General features: G+C 40.0%; 4 protein-coding genes and 1 pseudogene across 5 annotated transcripts; 4 read left to right on the top strand and 1 right to left on the bottom strand.

Moving 5' to 3' along the window:
* Positions 1 to 267: 267 nt before the first annotated feature.
* On the bottom strand, positions 268 to 3,850 carry LOC115752848 (high mobility group B protein 10-like). Of its 2 annotated transcripts, none has more exons than XM_030691232.2 (6): positions 3,612 to 3,850; positions 3,124 to 3,199; positions 2,414 to 2,591; positions 2,105 to 2,257; positions 1,076 to 1,284; positions 268 to 883 (listed from the first exon to the last, which is right to left on the bottom strand). In XM_030691232.2, the coding sequence occupies exons 1-6, from the start codon at positions 3,797 to 3,799 to the stop codon at positions 557 to 559; spliced, it is 1,131 nt and encodes a 376-aa protein (XP_030547092.1). In that variant the 5' UTR covers positions 3,800 to 3,850; the 3' UTR covers positions 268 to 556. The 2 variants fall into 2 exon arrangements, with proteins under 2 accessions (XP_030547092.1, XP_048127753.1); XM_048271796.1 differs by having other exon boundaries at positions 2,105 to 2,236; positions 3,612 to 3,849.
* Positions 3,851 to 6,219: 2,369 nt separating this feature from the next.
* LOC115752840 (probable pectinesterase 55) lies at positions 6,220 to 11,018 on the top strand. Its single transcript, XM_030691226.2, has 10 exons — positions 6,220 to 6,407; positions 6,458 to 6,617; positions 6,729 to 6,900; positions 7,118 to 7,309; positions 7,461 to 7,600; positions 9,490 to 9,701; positions 9,790 to 9,949; positions 10,191 to 10,406; positions 10,509 to 10,756; positions 10,856 to 11,018. Exons 1-10 carry the CDS (start codon positions 6,220 to 6,222, stop codon positions 11,016 to 11,018), a joined length of 1,851 nt encoding a protein of 616 aa, XP_030547086.2.
* A 1,239-nt stretch (positions 11,019 to 12,257) lies between these two features.
* Positions 12,258 to 15,332, top strand: LOC125314913 (annotated as a pseudogene).
* Positions 15,333 to 17,236: 1,904 nt separating this feature from the next.
* On the top strand, positions 17,237 to 17,858 carry LOC125314912 (probable pectinesterase 55). The gene is made up of 3 exons (XM_048278282.1): positions 17,237 to 17,454; positions 17,545 to 17,704; positions 17,814 to 17,858. The coding sequence occupies exons 1-3, from the start codon at positions 17,237 to 17,239 to the stop codon at positions 17,856 to 17,858; spliced, it is 423 nt and encodes a 140-aa protein (XP_048134239.1).
* Positions 17,843 to 18,774, top strand: LOC115752839 (putative pectinesterase 52). Its single transcript, XM_030691225.2, has 3 exons — positions 17,843 to 18,161; positions 18,265 to 18,512; positions 18,612 to 18,774. Exons 1-3 carry the CDS (start codon positions 17,961 to 17,963, stop codon positions 18,772 to 18,774), a joined length of 612 nt encoding a protein of 203 aa, XP_030547085.2. The 5' UTR covers positions 17,843 to 17,960.
* The last annotated feature ends 2,282 nt before the right edge of the window (positions 18,775 to 21,056 follow it).

The following is a 21,056-nucleotide window of genomic DNA, read 5'->3' as shown; positions in this document are numbered from 1 at the left end:
TAATTAATTCTACATGGCATTTTTAAGTTGTTAATGAATTACAACTCAACAAAGCTGATATAAAAATATCCCTAGACTTCTATTATGTTGTCTACTTCCCTTATACAGTGCCGGGAGATACAAAACCACTCAAGACTGCGCGTTTCGAATTCTGCCCAACACTAAACAACCTAAGAACAGCTAGTCATGAAGATTCTATTCAAGTTTTACATTTTCTCAATCACTTTGGAAGCAGATATCATGTTAATCAGGGACTAACCTATTGATGCAAGCAAAATGACATTGTCCCATGCTCATCTGATAACTGAAACTGATGGCTCAATATGTCCAAAGCTGTATAGAGCTATCTGACATGGTCCTTTGCATCATATGAACAAGACAGAAACAGAGCAACTCAAGAAGTGGACAGGAGAGTTGCATCTCCATCATCAACTAAACAGACACTCCTAGACCTCGGCAAAAAGAGAGTGTCAACTTTGCAGCCGAACTAACAAGGTTATCCTCGGTCCCAGTCCAAAATCAAACTCCACCAAAAGATCGCTGCTTCTTTGATCAACTACTCCGCTACATCAAGTGAACCACAAAACTCGTCCCAGTTGAAGTGGAGCAGCTGGTCTGTCGGTGCATTCTCTGTCGTCTCCATGGCTATATCAACGATGGATTGATCTGCACGCGGAACTAGGGGATCTTCTAACGGAGTCAGATTGACGACTTTGTAGACATTGTCGAGGTGCTTCTTCTGAATGCCATTCTCATCTTGGGTTTTCTGGAAACTGGCTTTCTTTTTCTTCGTAAACTTATATTGCATTTTCCCATTCTTGGCGAAAGCAGCCATTTCTTGCTCGTATCTTTCCCTATCCTTTCTACTTTCCTCGATATATGGCTGCAAATGCATTATCCAAACAAACATTGCCTAGTGTTTTAGAATAAACGCAACCTCCATAAGAAAACCTGCTGAATCATATCCTCTTGGATTCTTAAACAAGGAAAAACCTTAACATTGGACAGCAATATCGAAATTGGTGTCGTGCTGCGGACGTGCAGCTAATAATATAGCAAGATCACAAGTTTGTACCTCCTTCTCTTTTTCAGTAAGTTGTCTCCACACATCAATGGCCACCCTCAGAGTATCTTGGCCCTCCTGACTCTCTCCTCGAAGGGTTCTTAGCCGAGCACATTCCTTGCTGAGGAAGAGCTGATATGCACTCCGTGTCGCAAGCGGAGCTTTTGGGATTTTCATGCTCTCCTTAAGCTTCGCTGCCATCTCCTGAGCTGGTTTTTCTTCTTTTGTGATGAGACAAGCACAATCATGCAGATCAGAACATCCGGACAATTTTACATAAAAAATGTGCTGAAATTCATCAGAGAGTAGAGATAATAACGTGCATATTCTCAACGTGCTTCATGTTTTACCATTATCATAGGTGATGTAAATTCAAAATTCTACAAATTCACCTAGGAGTTCAGTCGGATATTGAAATTACTATTGAAAGATAAAGTCAACTAACAAGAAAGTTAATCAAATAGTTACATGTCAAAGCATACAGAATATCAGTCATGTCCAATAAAGCCATAGCTCCACAAACTTAAACCCAACATAATAACAAAGGAAGACAATCAAATCTTGAGCGAAAGAAGAACAACCTGAGAGTGATTAGTTCAAACACTATAACAGACCTCATAAATCATCTACATGACTGCTAAACAGTTGCTTCTTCCAAAAGAGGAAGTTGAAGAAGTCACGAACGTGGACCACCCTCATAGATCAAGCATACACCTCTCCTCTAATGACTAGACCAAGGAAATGATCGCTTTCCTATTGTTAAACTTAGATGGCCTGACACACAGATAGGGGCTGACGCCTGCCCAGTGCCGGAAGGTCAAGGAAGTTGGTGACCTTCAATGTGCTCATCAGCGCCTAAACCTGAGATGTGGATTGCAACTTTCTCCAGACCTCCGGGAAAAGCATGAAGATGAATTGATCTTCCGTTATATAACGCATCAAAAAAGAATAGGTTGTAATAGGATAACTACTTTCAATTTAAATGATTAACAACCAACAACATGTAAGAGAGAATCTTGTGCACTAAAAAGATTGACCCACCTGTTGGCAATTTGATAGCCTCTTTGCGCAACTTCTTCTCCTCAGGATAATCCTCTATATCAATCAGCACAGGAGAACTGTTCTTATTGTTCCGCTTGAGGGCAGGGCTCTTGCTGTTCGAAGAATTAAGGCCTGCAAAGTCATCAGACAACACTACACACCACATGAACTCAAATTAATATTCCATATAGACAAAGGGAAGCTTTTCAGTCATAGCTTCTTACATTTCAAATGCCACGCGAGTCAACTACATCCATGTTATATGTAATGCCCCACGAGCCAGTTACATCCATGAAATATAACTGATACCTGAGAATGAGTATGAGACTGCAGGCGGTTTGGGAGCACTCCTAGTCCTAGAAATGGACTGCTCGAAGTTATAAAGAAGATGTGCATAAAGCCTTTGAACTTGAGTAGCTATCGTGGGAGCCGTGCTTTCCAACTTAAGGGCTAAGACAATCTCCTCCCATTTCCCCCTTTTGTTAATCTGTGAAGAACAACGAAGAGTAAGCCTTGCAATAATTTAAATGTTGAAAAGCAATTTCTAGTTTGCATCCAGGGACGGTCTTCATAGCACTAGAAACAGGGGGTATCAAGACTTCACTGGTACATGCAGCAGCAAAACAACTGTGACTATGTGAGTGCGCCTTTGCAGATAATACTCGTAAATAAGCACAATGTACTATGTTCTTCAGTGTGTTTCATCGGATTGTTTGGACGAGATCGCGCGGCTAGCACGGGACACATAAAAGATAAAGCGCATTACTTTTGTTTACGACCTTCTAGTCCAAATTTTAAGCATATTGCACAGACATAGCAACTTTACTTCTTCCACGAGACGAAGTGATTTTAAACACGGCAGATACGTCAAATCAATGATGGAAATGGGAGAGAACACTCAAAAAGCCCCTTGAGAGTTAATGATCCCAAGATGTCGAAAATCATGGGGCTGAACAAATAAAGATTGACACTAAAGAAAACGCCTGTAAATCAGACAAAATTGGAAGAAAAAAGTTCACCTGGCGAAATCCTCCTCTTCTTGCAACTTCCTTGTGCAGCTGAAACAAGTCCAAGGTTGTCTCCCTGGCATTTAAGCTACCGTTTCAAAGTGTTAGAACTAAATTGTCACTGCCATGCTTTATGTTATGCTAAAACTTCTTCAGAAACTCGAAAGGGAAAAAGGAAAAGGAGGAACTTTACGCCCGCCATTTTCAAGAAACAGAAAATGGGGGAAAAAGGTTAGACCTTTTCATCTTTAGATGATTCGGTTCACTGCGATCGTTCGACACAGAGATTTTCTACGCCAATTTTCTCGCATTTTCTTGGCAAAGAAACAAACAAACAGTACCCAGAGCACAAACTCCTTTCTCTTCTCTTCTTTCAATGTGCACCCAAAACCAAAACTTTCATGGAACGCATATAAAGAGAAGAACTTTTTCCTTCGCCGCACGTTACCGAGCAAATGGGCGTCAGAAGAACAAGAAGAGAGAACGAGACTCGAACTCACATGAGGCTCAGCCCAGTCGACTCGAAGAACTGGGCGAGTTTCGCGTAGAACTTGTCCGAGTCGCTCAACAGACCATCCCCGAAAGAATTAGCGGCAGCGGCGACGACATGCGGATATGTCTGGCCGTTGGATTTGGAGCTGGTTTCGTCAACTCCCGGAGACGCATTTCGGTTGCTTTCTGCTTGCATGCTTGGATCATCAGCGAAGCGAAGCGATGGAAGGCATGGGAGCTTCAATAGCTTTTATACTTGAATAAAGTAGGATGAGCTTGTCCAAAAAAATAAAAAACAATTCTGAAAGCGTGCCACCTCTGATGAAAGTGGCAATTGAATTTTAAAATTTATAAAAGTTACAATTAAGTTTTAAAATTTATCAAAATAATGCATTTGAATTCTTAAATTAAATCTATCTAACCTAGCTAACGAAAAATGCTTAGGTTAGCTTTTCTTAATATTTCCTTTCTTTTACATGGCGATGACGTGCTTAAAATAACGTTATTTTGATCCAAATCTAATTTGTAATATATTTCATTTACATTTAATTTTAAAAAAACTAAAATAAAATAAAAAGCAACAACAATAGGTTGAATCTGCTCCCTTGCCACCGCTGCTTCCCTTTTTCATGATTTAATTTTACCTTATTTTTTATTAAATTTAAATGAAAAGTATATTAAAAATTAAATTTGGACTAAAAAGATGTTGTTTGAACCACATTAGTAATTTTCACTTGTCAAGTTGGACGGACTTAACTAAAGGACTCGATTATATAAATTTGACAAGTTTTATGATTTGATTACACTTTTTGCAAAATTACTATTGCACTTTCATGATAAGTTTTAAAACTTTTAGTGAACATATTCAAAAAAAAAAAGCTATGAATATAAATTAAGTACAATGAGCCCTACTTTGCAATTTTCGCCCTCAAAGAATGGCCAAACACCCTAAAAAAAATTTCAACTTTAACTCTTGTCTCAATTCTACCTTTTATCTCATAAAAAAGTCTCAAACTTTAGATCCGGTTCCAATTCTATCCTAAACCTTTTTTTTTTTGTCCCGTACAAAACCTCAACTTCAAGTCATGTCCTAATTCTACCATCAACTTTTTTCCTGTGAAGAACTCTCAACTTTAAGTCTTGTCCCAATTTTACCGTATATCCCGATTTACCCTAAATTTTTTATAGTCTCATAAATGGAAAACTATCAAGTACGAGCTATTCGAGCTTTTTGAGTGCAAGTTCTCCAACTGCGAGAGATGAAACACCTCCAAGTACGAGAGATCGAAGACCGAGCACAAAATCACTAAGGACAATTTTGACAGAGAGCTAATAAAGACATATCTAAGACTCAAGTAAGAGTTAGTGATCTTTTTATGAGATAAAAAAAAAGATTTTTTTTTTGGTAAAAAAATGTAGTAGAATTGAAATTGGACCTAAAGATGAGATTTTTTTATGAGATAAAAAAAAAAAGGGATAGAATCGATACTAGACATAAACTTAAAGATTTTTTATAAGACAAAAGAAGCTCGGGGTAGAATTAAGATTGGACCTAAAGTTATGAGATTTTTATGAAAAAAGTTTAGGGTAGGACTGAGATATCTAAAGTTGGAGAATTTTCATGAAACAAAAGATAGAATTGGGACGATAGTTACAATTGGAAAGTTTTTAGGGTATTAAGCCCTCAAAGGATAAAATAATGACAAAAATCATTTGATTTTTCATGCGGATTTAAGTGAAGAGTAAGAAGGTGAATTTATCCTTTAAAGGATTTTATTGGTAGTAGACATAGACTGAAAAAAAAAAAAATTACTATCGTGCAGTTTACAACTTTGTCATTAATATATAACAAACAAAACTTTTTTCTTACACAAATACTCTAGCTAGGAAAATTCTCAGAAACTAGCATATTACTTCAACACTATAAGTGGATGACATGTGTATTAGAAGAGAATTATGGATTCAACCCTCCATGCCATTAAAATTTAAGGAATATTCCCTTTCGAGGTTATTAAGTTTCCTCTTCATAAATTACTTGTTTAAGTTGGTGCATCATGATATTAATATACATAAATCCGGTGCATGTGATAATATTTAGTGCATGAAGTAAATTGTTAAGAGTGGTTGGATGAACATGGGCCGTTGGATGGGTGTGGGAGGGTCAAGAGGATTTGAACTTGGGACATTTTTTGCTCCACGTGCAACTTGTACCAGCAACTATCGGACAACGTTGTCTTTACCACCATGCTGCAACTATCTTAATCGTGTCTGATCCGAACTCCTCCATCTGAAGGGAATGGATTCAACTTTTACCAGCAACAATCAGTTTTCTTAAAAGATCTAATATTACTATAAGAGAGAACTAAAGGATGGAAATTTTGGATCCAGCTTGGTCCTAAAACTTGCCGTGACTCTCCGTCTTTCTTCTATTTGGTCTCTCTGATAACACTTTGCAATGCACCAATAAAAGATGTGATTCCTAGGACCCTTTGGAGTGAAAACAGGTTCTGCACTCTCTCTGCGGCATTTCCAACTCCTCTGCGGTTTTTGGGGTTCTATGTCATTCGCTATAATCGCCAAACAATGTGTCATGTCCTATCTTTACTATGCTTGTCGATGGCCCTATTGGTATGTTTCGAGGCGTTGGAGGCGCGAAATCACCCTTTTGAGTTTAGTCAGAAGTCGTTCGTGGCACACAGCACGATCATGGTCGACAAGTCTGGCGGCGAAAACTTCACTTCGGTTCAAGCGGCAATTGATTCTGTTCCACTGAACAACAACGCCTGGATCCACGTCTCTTTGCAGTGTATGCAAATTTGCTTTAAGCTTAGTTTAGTTTTCTCTTGCTGTGCAGTGAAAAGGTCCAGATAGCAAAAGAGAGACAATTTATATACCTTGAAGGAGAAGGCAGCAGGGATACTGTGATCCAGTGGGGAGATGCTGGAGATGTCAGTAAGAGCTCCACCTTCTCATTGTTCGTAGATAATTTTCTCGCAGCACACATAACTTTTAAGGTAAAAGGAGTGTTGTTCGAGTAATTCGATGATCACTGGTTATGTCTCAGCCCGGATCGATCTCCTAAACTTCTGATTGCTCTAACTTTGGAGAATTTTCTTAATTGACAGAATACATACAATGCTGGAAGCATTACGTGGGCACCGGCGGCCATGGTAATGAGAGATAAGGCGATGTTCTGCAAAAGCGCCTTTGTGGGCATTCAGGACACGCTGAGCGACTATCAAGGCCGCCACTTCTTTGATACCTACTACATCGAAGGCGCAGCCGACTTCATTTGGGGTAGCGGGCAATCCTTATACCAGGTTCCAAGCCGTGATCATTCCCTTTACTTCATTATCGTTATCATCATAGTTGTTTTTAGTTGCATTTGGAATTAGTTGGGATACCCGAAATTCCTTGCATCCGCTATGCTTGTTGATTCTTCAGTTGAGTGAATTGGATGAAGAAAGTTAAAAAGAGGTATATTTGACGCAGCGTTGCATTATTAATGCTACAGATGCTCACCTCGGAGGTGTTCTGGGTTACATCACCATTCAAGGCCGGGCGGATGCTGCGCAAACAAATGGTTTCGTGGTCAAGAACTGTGCCATAATAGGAAATGGTAAATCGTACCTTGGAAGGGCTTACGGGCCATACTCGACAGTTATATTTTACCAGACAAACATGTCCGATGTTATCGTTCCCGAAGGTTGGTCTTCGTGGATACACGCAGGCCACGAGTAAGACTATTGTCCTCCCCCTTACTGTACTCAATTCATATTGATCATCCATCCATCTAATTCGAGTTAGTAATTCCAGAAACTGTTATCTTTTTCTCAGGAGTACCATAACCTATGCAGAAGTAGAATGCGATGGACCTGGAGCGAGTATGTCCAGGAGAGTGAATTGGATGAAGAAACTGGATAATAACGAGCTATCTCACTATATCGACTCGAGTTTCGTCGATGGAGATGGATGGAGAGAGCAGCAGCCTAGTCCTGTACTGTAACATCGTCAAGGAAAGCTTCAGTCTTTGGATTCGTTTCCTTTACCTAGTCTTCTTAATAGTGCAGTCAAAGCTACGCTGGCTTTGACCCTTGTACTTCAATATACCGCTCAAAAGCAACAATCAATATATGCAGCTTGGATTTGTTTCAGTGTTCTGTGGACTTCAAATCTTTCTGCAACTCAAAATGCAGTTGCATAACACGACTTCATTCATAAGTACTCTCTTAACGGTCAACTCAAGTTTGTCAAATGCTAGCTTAAGCAATGTCCTCAGGTGATCACAATCAAGATCTCGTGAAAATTGTTGTCCATAACTCAGGCCGGGATCGATTCCTACAATTCGTTAAAATGCCACAAGCTGTCTTTTCATTTCAATCCCGCTTGTTTTGATGGCTAACGTAAAATATATTATAGCTAGCGCTATCACCTAGAGAGGGTGAATAGGTGTTATTGAAACTTAGAAACAGTGTGGAATTCAAAGAAATAAGTTCAGATCTTAGCTCAAAGTCTGATTGAGAGCAGGATCTGAGATGGCCTCAAAATCTGTTTGTGCACAAATCAACTATCAAGAGTAATATAAAGAGAGTTTAATGGATAGAGAATATGTACATAAAGTTTATAGTAGTTTGGTTTTGATCAAACCTACGTCAACTTCTTCACGCCGACAGCTAATCGGCTGGATTCCACTAGTGAATAGCTCGGAGGTTACAACTTGATGATGATCCTTCAGTTAATAGACCAATCTATCTAATGCTCAATCACTTCAAATGAAAACCTCTAAGCGCTATAGTGTTTGGATCAAGAATAATGAAACTTTCTAGAACTTTGGAACTTTGATTCCGGACTCTCGTACTCTCTTCAACTTTGATGTATCATTTTATACTCATCCACCATCAAACTAAACAGTGCAAGGACTTTAGAGGTTCACTCTATAATCAACCCATTGGACGATACTATATACAAAGGATTTCGTATCCATTGAGAAATAAGAATAGAATTCACAGTTGATCCGATCCCCTATACAATCAAGATATGAGCTACCAAAGATAGAATTCTTCTTTAGGTAATAAATCATCTTATTCCTGAATCCACTTCTTTGATAGATATAGAATAATCTTCATAATTGTTAATCTTCGAAAACGAATTCAACTCGATTTGCTATCCGTTGTGATAATATAATATCTCTTAATCAACTCTTTGATTTCATCTCATACGAATCTAGATGTTCCGTCCGAACTACTCCCTTATAATCCGAGCTGACGGAGAGCTCGAGTTACAATGTTACCCCGTATAAACTCATATTCTAGAGAACTTGTATTGTTCTATTAACTTCAAAATCAATTAGGAATTTTTCTCAATAAAATAGAAATTTCTCCTTCTTCCTGAGGAGTGAGAAGGTCCACATCTCGAAAGATAAACAATCCATTCCATGCTCGAGCCATCTACAGGAGATTCCACTTTCCTTTTACTTTTCCATTTTCCTTCTGATGATGCCGCTTTTGAGCGGTAGTAGCTTCGAGTTTTGGTCGGCTGATAGTCAATTACGCGGCGGGGAACGGCTTTTTAACACACTATAAAGTCTAGTTTGTTAAATTTGGTTAGAGAAGATTGTTCTCATGCCACTGCTGAAAAATACAACCAATCCTTTAATACAACGGGCTCCTTTGTAAACAAATCCGGAGAACTTTTGTCTTAAGAGTCTGCTCTTGAACTTATGCAAGATCATCAATGAGTGCTTTAAGATACATAGAACAGAATAGATTTTTTGTGATCTTTCCCATATTTGCTTGCCTAAGTTGCAATATAAAGCTACAAATGTACAGCTTCAATTTGCCTCAATTCTCTCTGGTCCTTGAATAATTTCTTTAGCTCAATATGCAGTCTCCATTCTTCACTGCTGTCGTGCTGGCTCTGTGGAGCCTGTCGAAGGTTAGCTTCAGCCAAGTCTGCAGCAGTCAAAATCAAGACTCGGCGACCATCATTGTCGATCAGTCGGGCCATGGACAATACACCACGGTGCAACGAGCCATCGACTCCGTGCCGGCGAAGAACAGCGTCTGGACTCGCATCCTGGTTAAGCCCGGGAATTATAAGTAGGTTAAAAAGGATGTGATATTTCATGTGACTTAAGCTAGCCCTTGAAAAGGGAAAAAAAATGTTAGTGTTGAATTTTTTTTGCAGAGAAAAGGTTGCAATTCCTGAAGACAAGCCATGCATCGTCCTCGAAGGGAACTCGGCAAGTAACACCATCATCGAGTGGGGCGACGGGGGTGAGGTTAATGAAAGCGCTACCTTCACGCTTTTTGCAGAAAATTTCAAAGCTAGGAATATAGGCTTCAAGGTAAGAGATAGCCTTCATTAATTTTTTCTATTTTTTGTCCTTAAAACGAGCTAATCGCATGCATTTCCCTATTCTTTGGTCCTCATGTTTCATTCTGTATGGACTTCAGTACATCTGTCGTCGACCTCAGGCACCTCGTGTTATGATCGATTGAGTACAGATTCGATTCGAGTATGCATAACATTTACTCCGTTTATTTCAAGTTCCAAGAAATATTTGACCCGGACGGAGTTCTTGGCAGAACACCTACAACGAAATGACACGACGCGGGGATTGGAGTTCGATCAAGCCGGCTCCGGCGCTTCAAGTAACATCGGACAAAGTCTCGTTCTACCGATGCGCCTTTATAAGCGTGCAAGACACGCTGGCAGACTTCCGAGGGCGTCACTACTTCGAGTCTTGTTACATTGAGGGTGCCGTGGATTTCATCTGGGGCGGAGGCCAATCCATCTATCAGGTCAAGCAAGAACAAAATTTAAGTGAAACCCGTCATTTCTCCATAAACTGTGTTGCAGCCACAAAGTATTTTAGAACTTAGCAAAGCAAAGATTATATGCAGGGCTGCAAGATAAACGCGAGCACGGACATCCGAGGTGGTGGATTGGCAGGCTACATCACGGCTCAGGGCCGCGAGAGCACGGCGGACACTAGCGGGTACGTCTTCAGCCAGGGTTCCGTGGTGGGTACGGGGCCCGTTTACCTCGGAAGGGCGTATGAGCGGTACTCAAGAGTAGTGTTTTACAAGACAGATCTCTCAAACGTCGTGGTGCCAAAGGGATGGGACTCCTGGAGATACGCTGGTCAAGAGTAAGGAAGTTTCAGTTCCTCAACAGATGCTGATGCTTGAACTAATGCATGAAAAATGGAAATTAAATTGCTTTATTCTCTTGGAAATTTGATGAACAGGGAGACAATAACCTACGCAGAGTATCAATGCACCGGGCCTGGGGCAGACATGTCCAAGCGAGTCAAGTGGGAGAAGACACTATCAGGTGAGGAGTTACAGAGGTTGACCGATGTCAACACATTCATAAATCAAGATGGTTGGCTGCAGAAGCAACCCTTTTAGTCTCAGCAGAAGCCATGCATCTCTCGTTCTATTTCTGCATGATCTGATCAGCTTATTTGGGGCTTCCAAGTGACAAAAATCGACCAGCCCTGTGAAAATGTTCCGAAGGTGTATACGTGGAATTCATCGACTTTGGCATATCATGTAATGGGAAAATTATCCATCAAATGAAGACAATTGTCACTATTCAACGATTAGTATTTTTTTTAATTAAAGTAAAACACAATTTCTTATAATCATTGGGAATTATGATGAATGAACGAACGGGAAAGAATGGAATTAGACTTTGAGATATCATAACACTCTTTTTGTTGACCCTTTCATGGTTTATGCACTTGGCTATCCTCCTTCAATGTTAGGCTATGGGTCCTCTATAGACATCAAATTGGGGAAAATTACCAAAGAAAAAAATCTTAAACCTATTGCAATTGTGTCAATTCAATCCTAAATCTTGACATGAACGTCGGCCATCCGGTGACATAATATTTTAATATTTTTAAATTTTTAAATTTTCATTTTTTTCATTTTTTTCTTTCCTTTTTTTTTCACTCTGTTCTTCTTCTTTCTCTAGTCGGCTTGACTTCGCCAGAATCAAACACCAATTGGTTTCTATAGTGGAGGATCGAGTGGGGACAACAACTGAGCAACACTCATACCCAACTCGCCGTGATTAAACTGTGGGAATGAGCTATAAAATACGTGTATGAGTTGTAATTAGTTAAATTAAATGTAATGCATTTTTAGGAGTCTTTTATTCCTCTCATTCTTTATATATAGATCACGGTAAGAGATATAGAAGAAAATATACAAAAAATTGAGGAATAACGTTTTTTTCCTCTAAAACTCTCTGTGTTAACGTGAATGCGTCCTTTGATCTCCCTCTCTCTCTCTCTCTAGCAACGACGTCAGCGAACAATGAAGAAGTCAATGACCTCACGATATGCGAGACCCATTTCTCCAAAAACATTATTGACCCTCTTCACACTATCAATCTCTCTCCTTTCTTCTTCTTCTTCTTTGCGATTGTCTTGTCCAATCCGCTGACTCAACCCCGAAACCTCCACCACTGCAGCTTCAATGGCAGTCCTCCTCCATAGCCCTTTTCCTGCACTTCGGACCCGACACCTTCACCGACTTCGAGTGGCTGGCTCCGACCACGTGGATCCCTCCGCTTTCCACCCCACGCGCCTCGATACTGTCCAGTGGGTCGGCGAGTGAAGCAAGCCAGATTTCTTGCGTATGATCCTCATTGCCAAGCACCACGACGGCTTTTCACCAGTGGCCGGCGGGGGCGAGCATGGCCTAAGCCGACTGTCGCCTCTGCCATGCCTGGCCAGAGGAAGAAGAAGAACAAGGTAGAAAACACAAAGAAAAGAACAAAATGGAAAAGAAAACCAAAAAGTCCAAAAAATATGTTAAAATATGATGTCATCGGACGACAGGTGCCAACCGACATTCACGTCGGCGCCAGTAGGCCAAATTTGGTAAGATGGACTAAAATGACACGAGTACAAAAAATTTATAACTGAATCGGTAAAACAAAAAGGTTTAACACTAAATTGGCACAAATGCAATAGGTTTATAACTTTTTTGGTAATTTTTCCCATCAAATTGGGATTTAGAATACAGGAAATCTTCAAGGCAATAAGAAGAAACATCATCTTGTCTCTCAAACAAGCGAAATTATTACAAGCAAATCGGTCCAATTTCACCATGTCTTGATTCATGACCTTAATTGATTCTCCCTCCAATGTTGCACATATAATTCATTAAAATTAAATCAATTATTTGCCCCACAGCATTGTTAATAGTTCTCCATGAGACGATAGAGTCTCACAATGAAAATATCACATATTAATTTTGATATTTCTTCAAAAACTCTCAATGGGAAAACATTTGGAAATAAAGATGTATCTCCTTTTTAAGAAACGAAACTATGAGAGCTATAAATTAAATAGAAATATTTAGTAATTTGTAGCAAAAATATTTGAACGTATACAACCTTTTAAAGTTTAAAAAGTTATGTCCGAACGGATACAATCTTCCAAAAGTTAAGAAATTATGTTCGAATATACACAATGTTTCAAAGGTTGTAAGAGCGCCTAATAATCGTTAGGCAATATATAAAATTCGAAATTAAATAATACCAAAAAAATAATTGTTACTCCTTTGTGAACAATCACACGATTTCATTGTGGCACAAAGTTATTGTATAATTATTGAATTTAAAATGTAAGTAATAAAAAATACATGAAGAGGACGAATTACTCTGTTGAGTGCATATTCTCAACATATTGTCCGATTGATTGTATGATTTATTCAATGAGTTGAAATTTGCTAGAGTCATTTGGAATGAACTTGAATTCAAATACAAAGCAGAGGAGCAAGGTACTAACAAGTATTTGATTGCAAAGCATTTTGACTTTGTATCTGTTGATACTAAACCCTCTTACATCGTGATATGACTAAAGTACAAATTTGATTTCAACTTTAAATTTGGTGATACGGATATTTTCGACCTCACGTACTTCGTGTTATGATTAATTGAGTGCAAATTTGATTGAGTATACATAACATTTGCTCCGTTTATTCCAAGTTCCGAGAGATATTTGATCCAGACGGAATTCTCGGAAAAACACCTACAATGTTATTTCAATGTCATAAATAGAGGCTTCTTCTTCTTCTTCTTCTTCTTCTTCTTCTTCTTCTTCTCCTTCTTCTTCCGGAGTGAGAAGGTCCATTTCATGGTCGAACCATCCACAGGAGTGTCCACGTTTTCCTTTCGTTGAATGCCGCCTTTGAGCAGTATTAGCTTTGAGTTTTGGTTAGCTAATAATCGATTATGCGGTCGGGAACGGCTTTTTAACAAACTATAAAGTCTAGTTTGCTAAACTTGGTTAGAGAAGGATGTCCTATTGCCACTGCCAAGAAATACAACCTCTCCTTTAATGCAACTGGCTCCTCTGTAAACAAATCCGGGAAAACTTCCTCTTTTAAGAGCCTGCGCTTTAACTTCACTACGGTTCAAGCGGCAATTGATTCTGTTCCGCTGAACAACAACGCTTGGATACGCAACCATATTAAGACCGGTACTTACACGTATGTTTCGCACCCCGATCCACGCCTCTTTGCATCAGTCCACAGTGTGTGTAAATTTCCTTTAAGCTTAGTTTAGTTTCCTCTTGCTGTGCAGTGAAAAGGTCCAAATAGCAAAAAGAGAGACAATTCATATACCTTGAAGGAGAAGGCAGCAGGGATACTGTGATCCAGTGGGGAGATGCTGGAGATGTCAGTAAGAACTCCACCTTCTCATTGTTCGCAGATAATTTTCTCGCAACACATATAACTTTTAAGGTAAAAGGAGTGTTGTTTGAGTAATTCGATGATCGCTGCTTATGTCTCAGCCCGGATCAATCTCCTAAACTTCTGATTGCTCTAACTTTGGAGAATTTCCTTAATTGATAGAATACATACAATGCTAGAAACATTACGTGGGCACTGACGACCATGGTAATGGGAGATAAGGTAATGTTCCGCAAATGAGCCTTTGTGGGCATTCAGGACACGCTGAGCAACTATCAAGGCCGCCACTTCTTTGATACCTGCTACATCGAAGGCGCAGCGGACTTCATTTGGGGTAGCGGGCAATCCTTATACCGGGTTCCAAGCCGTGATCATTTCCTTTACTTTATTATCTATATCATCATAGTTGTTTTTAGTTGCATTTGGGATTAGCTGGGATACCCGAAATTCCTTGCATCAGCTATGCTTGTCGGTTCTTCAGTTGAGTGAATTGGATGAAGAAAGTTAAAAGGAGGTATATTTGATGCAGCGTTTCATTATTAATGGTATCGATGCCCACCTCGGAGGTGTTCCGGGTTACATCACCGCTCAAGGCCTGCCGGACGAGGAGCAACAAATGGTTTCATGTTCAAGAACTGCGCCATAATAGGAAATGGTAAATCTTACCTTGGAAGGGCTTACGAGCCATCTCGACAGTGATATTTTACCAGACAACCATGTCCGATGTCATCATTCCCGAAGGTTGGTCTTCGTGGAAGCACGCGGGCCACGAGTAAGACTATTGTCCTCTCCCTTACTGTACTCAATTCATATTGATCATCCATCGATCTGATTCGAGTTAGTAATTCCAGAAACTGTTATCTTTTTTTCAGGTGTACCATAACCTATGCAGAAGTAGAATGCGATGGACTTGGAGCGAGTATGTCCAGGAGAGTGAATAGGATGAAGAAGCTGGATAATAAAGAGCTGTCTCACTATATCGACTCGAGTTTCGTCGATGGAGATGGATAGAGAGAGCAGCAGCCTAGTTCTGTACTATAACATCGTCAGGGAAAGCTTCAGTTTTTGGATTCTTTTCCTTTCTCTAGTCTTCTTAATAGTACAGTCAAGCTACGCTGGCTTTGACCCTTGTACTTCAATATACCGCTCAAAAGCAACAATCAATAGATGCAGCTTGGATATGTTTCAATGTTCTGTGAACTTCAAATCTTTCTGCAACTCAAAAAATGCAGTTGCATAACGTGACTTCATTCATAAGTACTCTCTTAATGGTCAACTCAAAGTTTATCAATGCTAGCTTAAGCAATGTCCTCATGTGATCGCAATCAAGTTCTCGTGAAAATTGTTGTCGATAACTTAGGCCGGGATCGATTCCTACAATTCATTAAGGTGCCACAAGCTGTCCTTTCATTTCAATGCCGCTTGTTTTGATGGCAAGCGTAAAATATGTTACAGCTAGCGTAATCAGCTAGCGGGAATGAATAGGTGTTTTTGAAACTTAGAAATAATGTGGAAATCAATGAAACAAATTCAGATCTTAGCTCAGAGTCTAATTGAGAGCAGGATCCGAGATGGCCTCAGAATCTATTTGCATACAAATCAACTATCAAGAGTAATATAAAGAGAGTTTAACGGATAGAGAATATGTGCATAAATTTTATAGTAGTTCGGTTTTGATCAAGCCCACGTCCACTTCTTCATGCTGACATCTAATCAACTGGATTTCACTAGTGAATAGCTCAGAAATTACAAATTAATGATGATCCTTGAGTTAATAGACCAATCCATCTAACGCTCAATCACTTTGAATGAAAACCTCTTAGCACTACAGTGTTTGGATCAAGAATAATGAAACTTTCTTGAACTTTGGAATTTTTATTCTTGACTCTCGTGCTCTCTTTAGCTTTGATGTATCGTTTTATTCTCCTCCACCATCAAACTAAACATTGCAAGGTCTTTAGAGGTTCACTCTATAATTAACCCATTGGACAATATTGCATAAGAAGGATTTCGTAGCCGTTGAGAAATAATAATAGAATTCCCAGTTGATTCGATCGCCCATACAATCAAGATATGAGTTACCAAAGATATAATTCTTCTTTAGCAAATAAATCCTCTTCTTCCCGAATCCATGTCTTTAATAGATATAGAATAGTCTTCATAATTGCTAATCTTCGAAAACAAATCCAACTCGATTTGCTATCCGTTGTGATAATATAATATCTCTTAATCAACTCCTTGATTTCATCTCATACGAATCTAGATGTTCCGTCTGAAGTACTCCCTCATAATCTGAGCTGACGGAGAGCTCGAGTTACAAGATTACACTGTATTAACTCATATTCTAGAGAACTTGTATTGTTCTATTAACTTCAAAATCAATTAGGAATTTTTTTCAATAAAATAGAAATTTCTCCTCCTTCCTGAGGAGTGAGAAGGTCTATACCTCGAAAGATAAACAATCCATTCCATGCTCGAGCCATCTCCAGGAGATTCCACTTTCCTTTTTCTTTCCATTTTCCTTTTGATGATGCCGCTTTTGAGCGGTAGTAGCTTCGAGTTTTGGTCGGCTGATAGTCAATTACGCGGCGGGGAACGGCTTTTTAACACACTATAAAGTCTAGTTTGTTAAATTTGGTTAGAGAAGATCGTTCTCATGCCATTGCTTAAAAATACAACCAATCCTTTAATACAACGGGCTCCTTTGTAAACAAATCCAGAGAACTTTTGCCCTAAGAGTCTGCTCTTGAACTTATGCAAGATCATCAATGAGTGCCTTAAGATACATAGGACAGAATAGATTTTTTGTGATCTTTCCCATATTTGCTTGCCTAAGTTGCACTATAAAGCTACAGATGTACAGCTTCGATTTGCCTCAATTCTCTCTGGTCCTTGAATCATTTCTTTAGCTCAATATGCAGTCTCCATTCTTCACTGCTCTCGTGCTGGCTCTGTGGAGCCTGTCAAAGGTTAGCTTCAGCCAAGTCTGCAGCAGTCAAAATCAAGACTCGGCGACCATCGTCGTCGATCAGTCGGGCCATGGACAATACACCACGGTGCAACGAGCCATCGACTCCGTGCCGGCAAAGAACAGCGTCTGGACTCGCATCCTGGTTAAGCCCGGGAATTATAAGTAGGTTAAAAAGGATGTGATATTTCATGTGACTTAAGCTAGCCCTTGAAAAGGGAAAAAAAATATGTTAGTGTTGAATTTTTTTGGCAGAGAAAAGGTTGCAATTCCTGAAGACAAGCCATGCATCGTCCTCGAAGGGAACTCGGCAAGTAACACCATGATCGAGTGGGCCGACGGGGGTGAGGTTAATGAAAGCGCTACCTTCACGCTTTATGCAGAAAATTTCAAAGCTAGGAATATAGGCTTCAAGGTAAGAGCTAGCCTTCATTAATTTTTTCTATGTTTTGTCCTTAAAACGAGCTAATCTCATGCATTTCCCTATTCTTTGGTCCTCATATTTCATTCTGTATGGACTTCAGTACATCTGTCGTCGACCTCAGGCACTTCGTGTTATGATCGATTGAGTGCAGATTCGATTGGAGTATGCATAACATTTACTCCATTTATTTCAAGTTCCAAGAAATATTTGACCCGGGCGGAATTCTTGGCAGAACACCTACAACGCAATGACACGACGCGGGGATTGGAGTTCGTTCAAGCCAGCTCCGGCGCTTCAAGTAACGTCGGACAAAGTCTCATTCTACCAATGCGCGTTTATAAGCGTGCAAGACACGTTGACAGACTTCCAAGGGCGTCACTACTTCGAGTCCTGTTACATTGAGGGTGCCGCGGATTTCATCTGGGGCGGAGGCCAATCCATCTATCAGGTCAAGCAAGAACAAAATATAAGTGAAACCCGTCATTTCTCCATAAACTGTGGTTGCAGCCATAAAGTAATTTAGAACTTAGCAAAGCAAAGATTATATGCAGGGCTGCAAGATAAACGCAAGCACGGACATCCTAGGTGGTGGATTGGCAGGCTACATCACGGCTCAGGGCCGCGAGAGCGCGGCGGACACTAGCGGGTACGTCTTCAACCAGGGTTCCGTGGTGGGTACGGGGCCTGTCTACCTTGGAAGGGCGTATAGGCAGTACTCAAGAGTAGTGTTTTACAAGACAGATCTCTCAAACGTTGTGGTGCCAAAGGGATGGGACTCGTGGAGATACGCCGGTCAAGAGTAAGGAAGTTTCAGTTCCTCAACAGATGCTGATGCTTGAACTAATGCATGAAAAATGGCAATTAAATTGCTTTATTCTCTTGGAAATTTGATGAACAGGGGGACAATAACCTACGCAGAGTATCAATGCACCGGGCCTGGGGCAGACATGTCCAAGCGAGTCAAGTGGGAGAAGACACTATCAGGTGAGGAGTTACAGAGGTTGACCGATGTCAACACATTCATAAATCAAGATGGTTGGTTGCAGAAGCAACCCTTTTAGTCTCAGCAGAAGCCATGCATCTCTCGTTCTATTTCTGCATGATCTGATCAGCGTATTTGGGGCATCCAAGTGACAAAAATCGACCAGCCCTACGAAAATCCGAAGGTGTATACGTGGAATTCATCGACTTTGGCATATCATGTAATGGGAAAATTATCCATCAAATGAAGACAATTGTCGCTAGTCAACGATTAGTGTATTTTTTTATTAAAGTAAAACACAATTTCTTATAATCATTGGGAATTATGATGAATGAATGAACGGGAAAAAATGGAATTAGACTTTGAGACATGACAACGCTCTTTTTGTTGACCCTTTCATGGCTTATGCACTTGGCTATCCTCCTTCAATGTTAGGCTATGGGTCCTCTATAGACATCAAATTGGGGAAAATTACCAAAAAAAAAAATCATAAACCTATTGCAATCGTACTAATTCAATTCTAAACCTTAACGTGGACGTCGCCCATCCTGTGACATAATATTTTAATATTTTTAAATTTTTTATTTTTATTTTTTTCTTTTTCTTTCCTTTTTTGTTTTTCGCTCTGTTCTTCTTCTTCCTCTAGTTGGCTTGACTTCGCCGGAATCAAACACCAATTGGTTTCTACAGTGGAGGATCGAGTGGGGACAACGATTGAGCAACACTCATACCCAACTCGCCATGACTAAACTGTGGGAATGAGCTGTAAAATACGTGTATAAGTTGTAATTAGTTAAATTAAATGTTATGCATTTTTAGGAGTCTTTTATTCCTCTCTCTTTATATATAGATCATTGTAACAGATATAGAAGAAAATACACAGAAAATTGAGGAATAACGTTTTTTTCCTCTGAAACTCCCTGTGTTAACGTGAATGCCTCCTCTGATCTCCCTCTCTCTCTAGCGACGACGTCAGCGAACGATGAAGAAGTCAATGACCTCACGATATGCGAGACCCATTTCTCCAAAAACGTTATTGACCCTCTTCACACTATCAATCTCTCTCCTTTCTTCTTCCTCTTCTTTGTGATTGTCTCGTCCAATCCGCTGACTCAACCCCGAAACCTCCACCACTGCAGCTTCAATGGCAGTCCTCCTCCATGGCCCTTTTCCTGCACTTCGAACCCGACACCTTCACCGACTTCGAGTGGCCGGCTCCGACCACGTGGATCCCTCCGCTTTCCACCCCACGCGCCTCGATACTGTCCGGTGGGTCAGCTAGTGAAGCAAGCCGTATTCTCGCATGTGATCCTCATTGCCAAGCACCACGACGGCTTCTGCCTTTGGCCGAGCGAGCACACGGATTGCTCCATGCGGTCAAGCCTGCGGCGACGTGGTCGCGGAACTCTCTAGCACTGCGAGGGACGCCGGTGTCGGGTTGGGGATATATCTCTCACCGCAACTCTATCTCACGTTGTTTGCTGGGTTTCTTGTCCCTCCGATAGCCTCGCGCGTTGCCTCGCTCAGTGTCGGTAAGGCTCGCCCTCGCCAGTGGCAGGCGGGGGCGAGCATCGCCTGAGCCTACCGTTGCCTTTGCCAAGCCTGGCCAGAGGAAGAAGAAGAACAAGGCAGAAAAGACAAACAAAAGGAACAAAAGGAAAAAGAAAATCAAAAAAGTTTAAAAAGTATGTTAAACTATTATGTGGTCTCACGGCCGATGTCATCCAACATCCATGTCAGCGCTGGCAAGTTAAATTTGGCCGAATGGGTTGAAGTGACTCAATTGCAAAAAGTTTATGACTGAAACAGTAAAAAAAAAAAAAAAAGATTCGGGACTGAATTGGCACAATTGCAATAGGTTTAAGACTTTTTTTTGTAATTTTTTCCATTAAATTGGGATTCAGAATACCGGAAATCTTCAAGGCAGTAAGAAGAAACATCATCTTATTTCTTAAATGAGCAAAATTATTGTCGATAAACCGCTCCAGTTTCACCATGTCTTGATTCATGACCTTAATTGCTTCTCACTCCATTGTTGCACATATAATTCATTAAAATTAAATCAATTATTTGCCCCATAACGTTGCTAAAGGTTATTGGCAAAAATCCTCAATGAGACGATAAAGTTTCAAGATGAAAATGTCACATATTAATTTTGATATTTCTCCAAAAACTCTCGATGGGAAAACATTTGGAAATAAAGATGTATCTCCTTTTTAAGAAACGAAAGTATGAAAGCTATAAATTAAATAGAAACGTTAGCAATTTGTAGCCAAAATATTTGAAAGTATACAACCTTTTAAAAGTTAAGAAGTTATGTCCGAACAAATACAATCCTCCAAAAGTTAAGAAGTTATATTT

The sequence above is a fragment of the Rhodamnia argentea genome, chromosome 1, assembly GCF_020921035.1.
Source record: "Rhodamnia argentea isolate NSW1041297 chromosome 1, ASM2092103v1, whole genome shotgun sequence".
NCBI lineage: Eukaryota > Viridiplantae > Streptophyta > Magnoliopsida > Myrtales > Myrtaceae > Rhodamnia > Rhodamnia argentea.
This window is presented reverse-complemented; position numbering and strand designations above follow the sequence as displayed.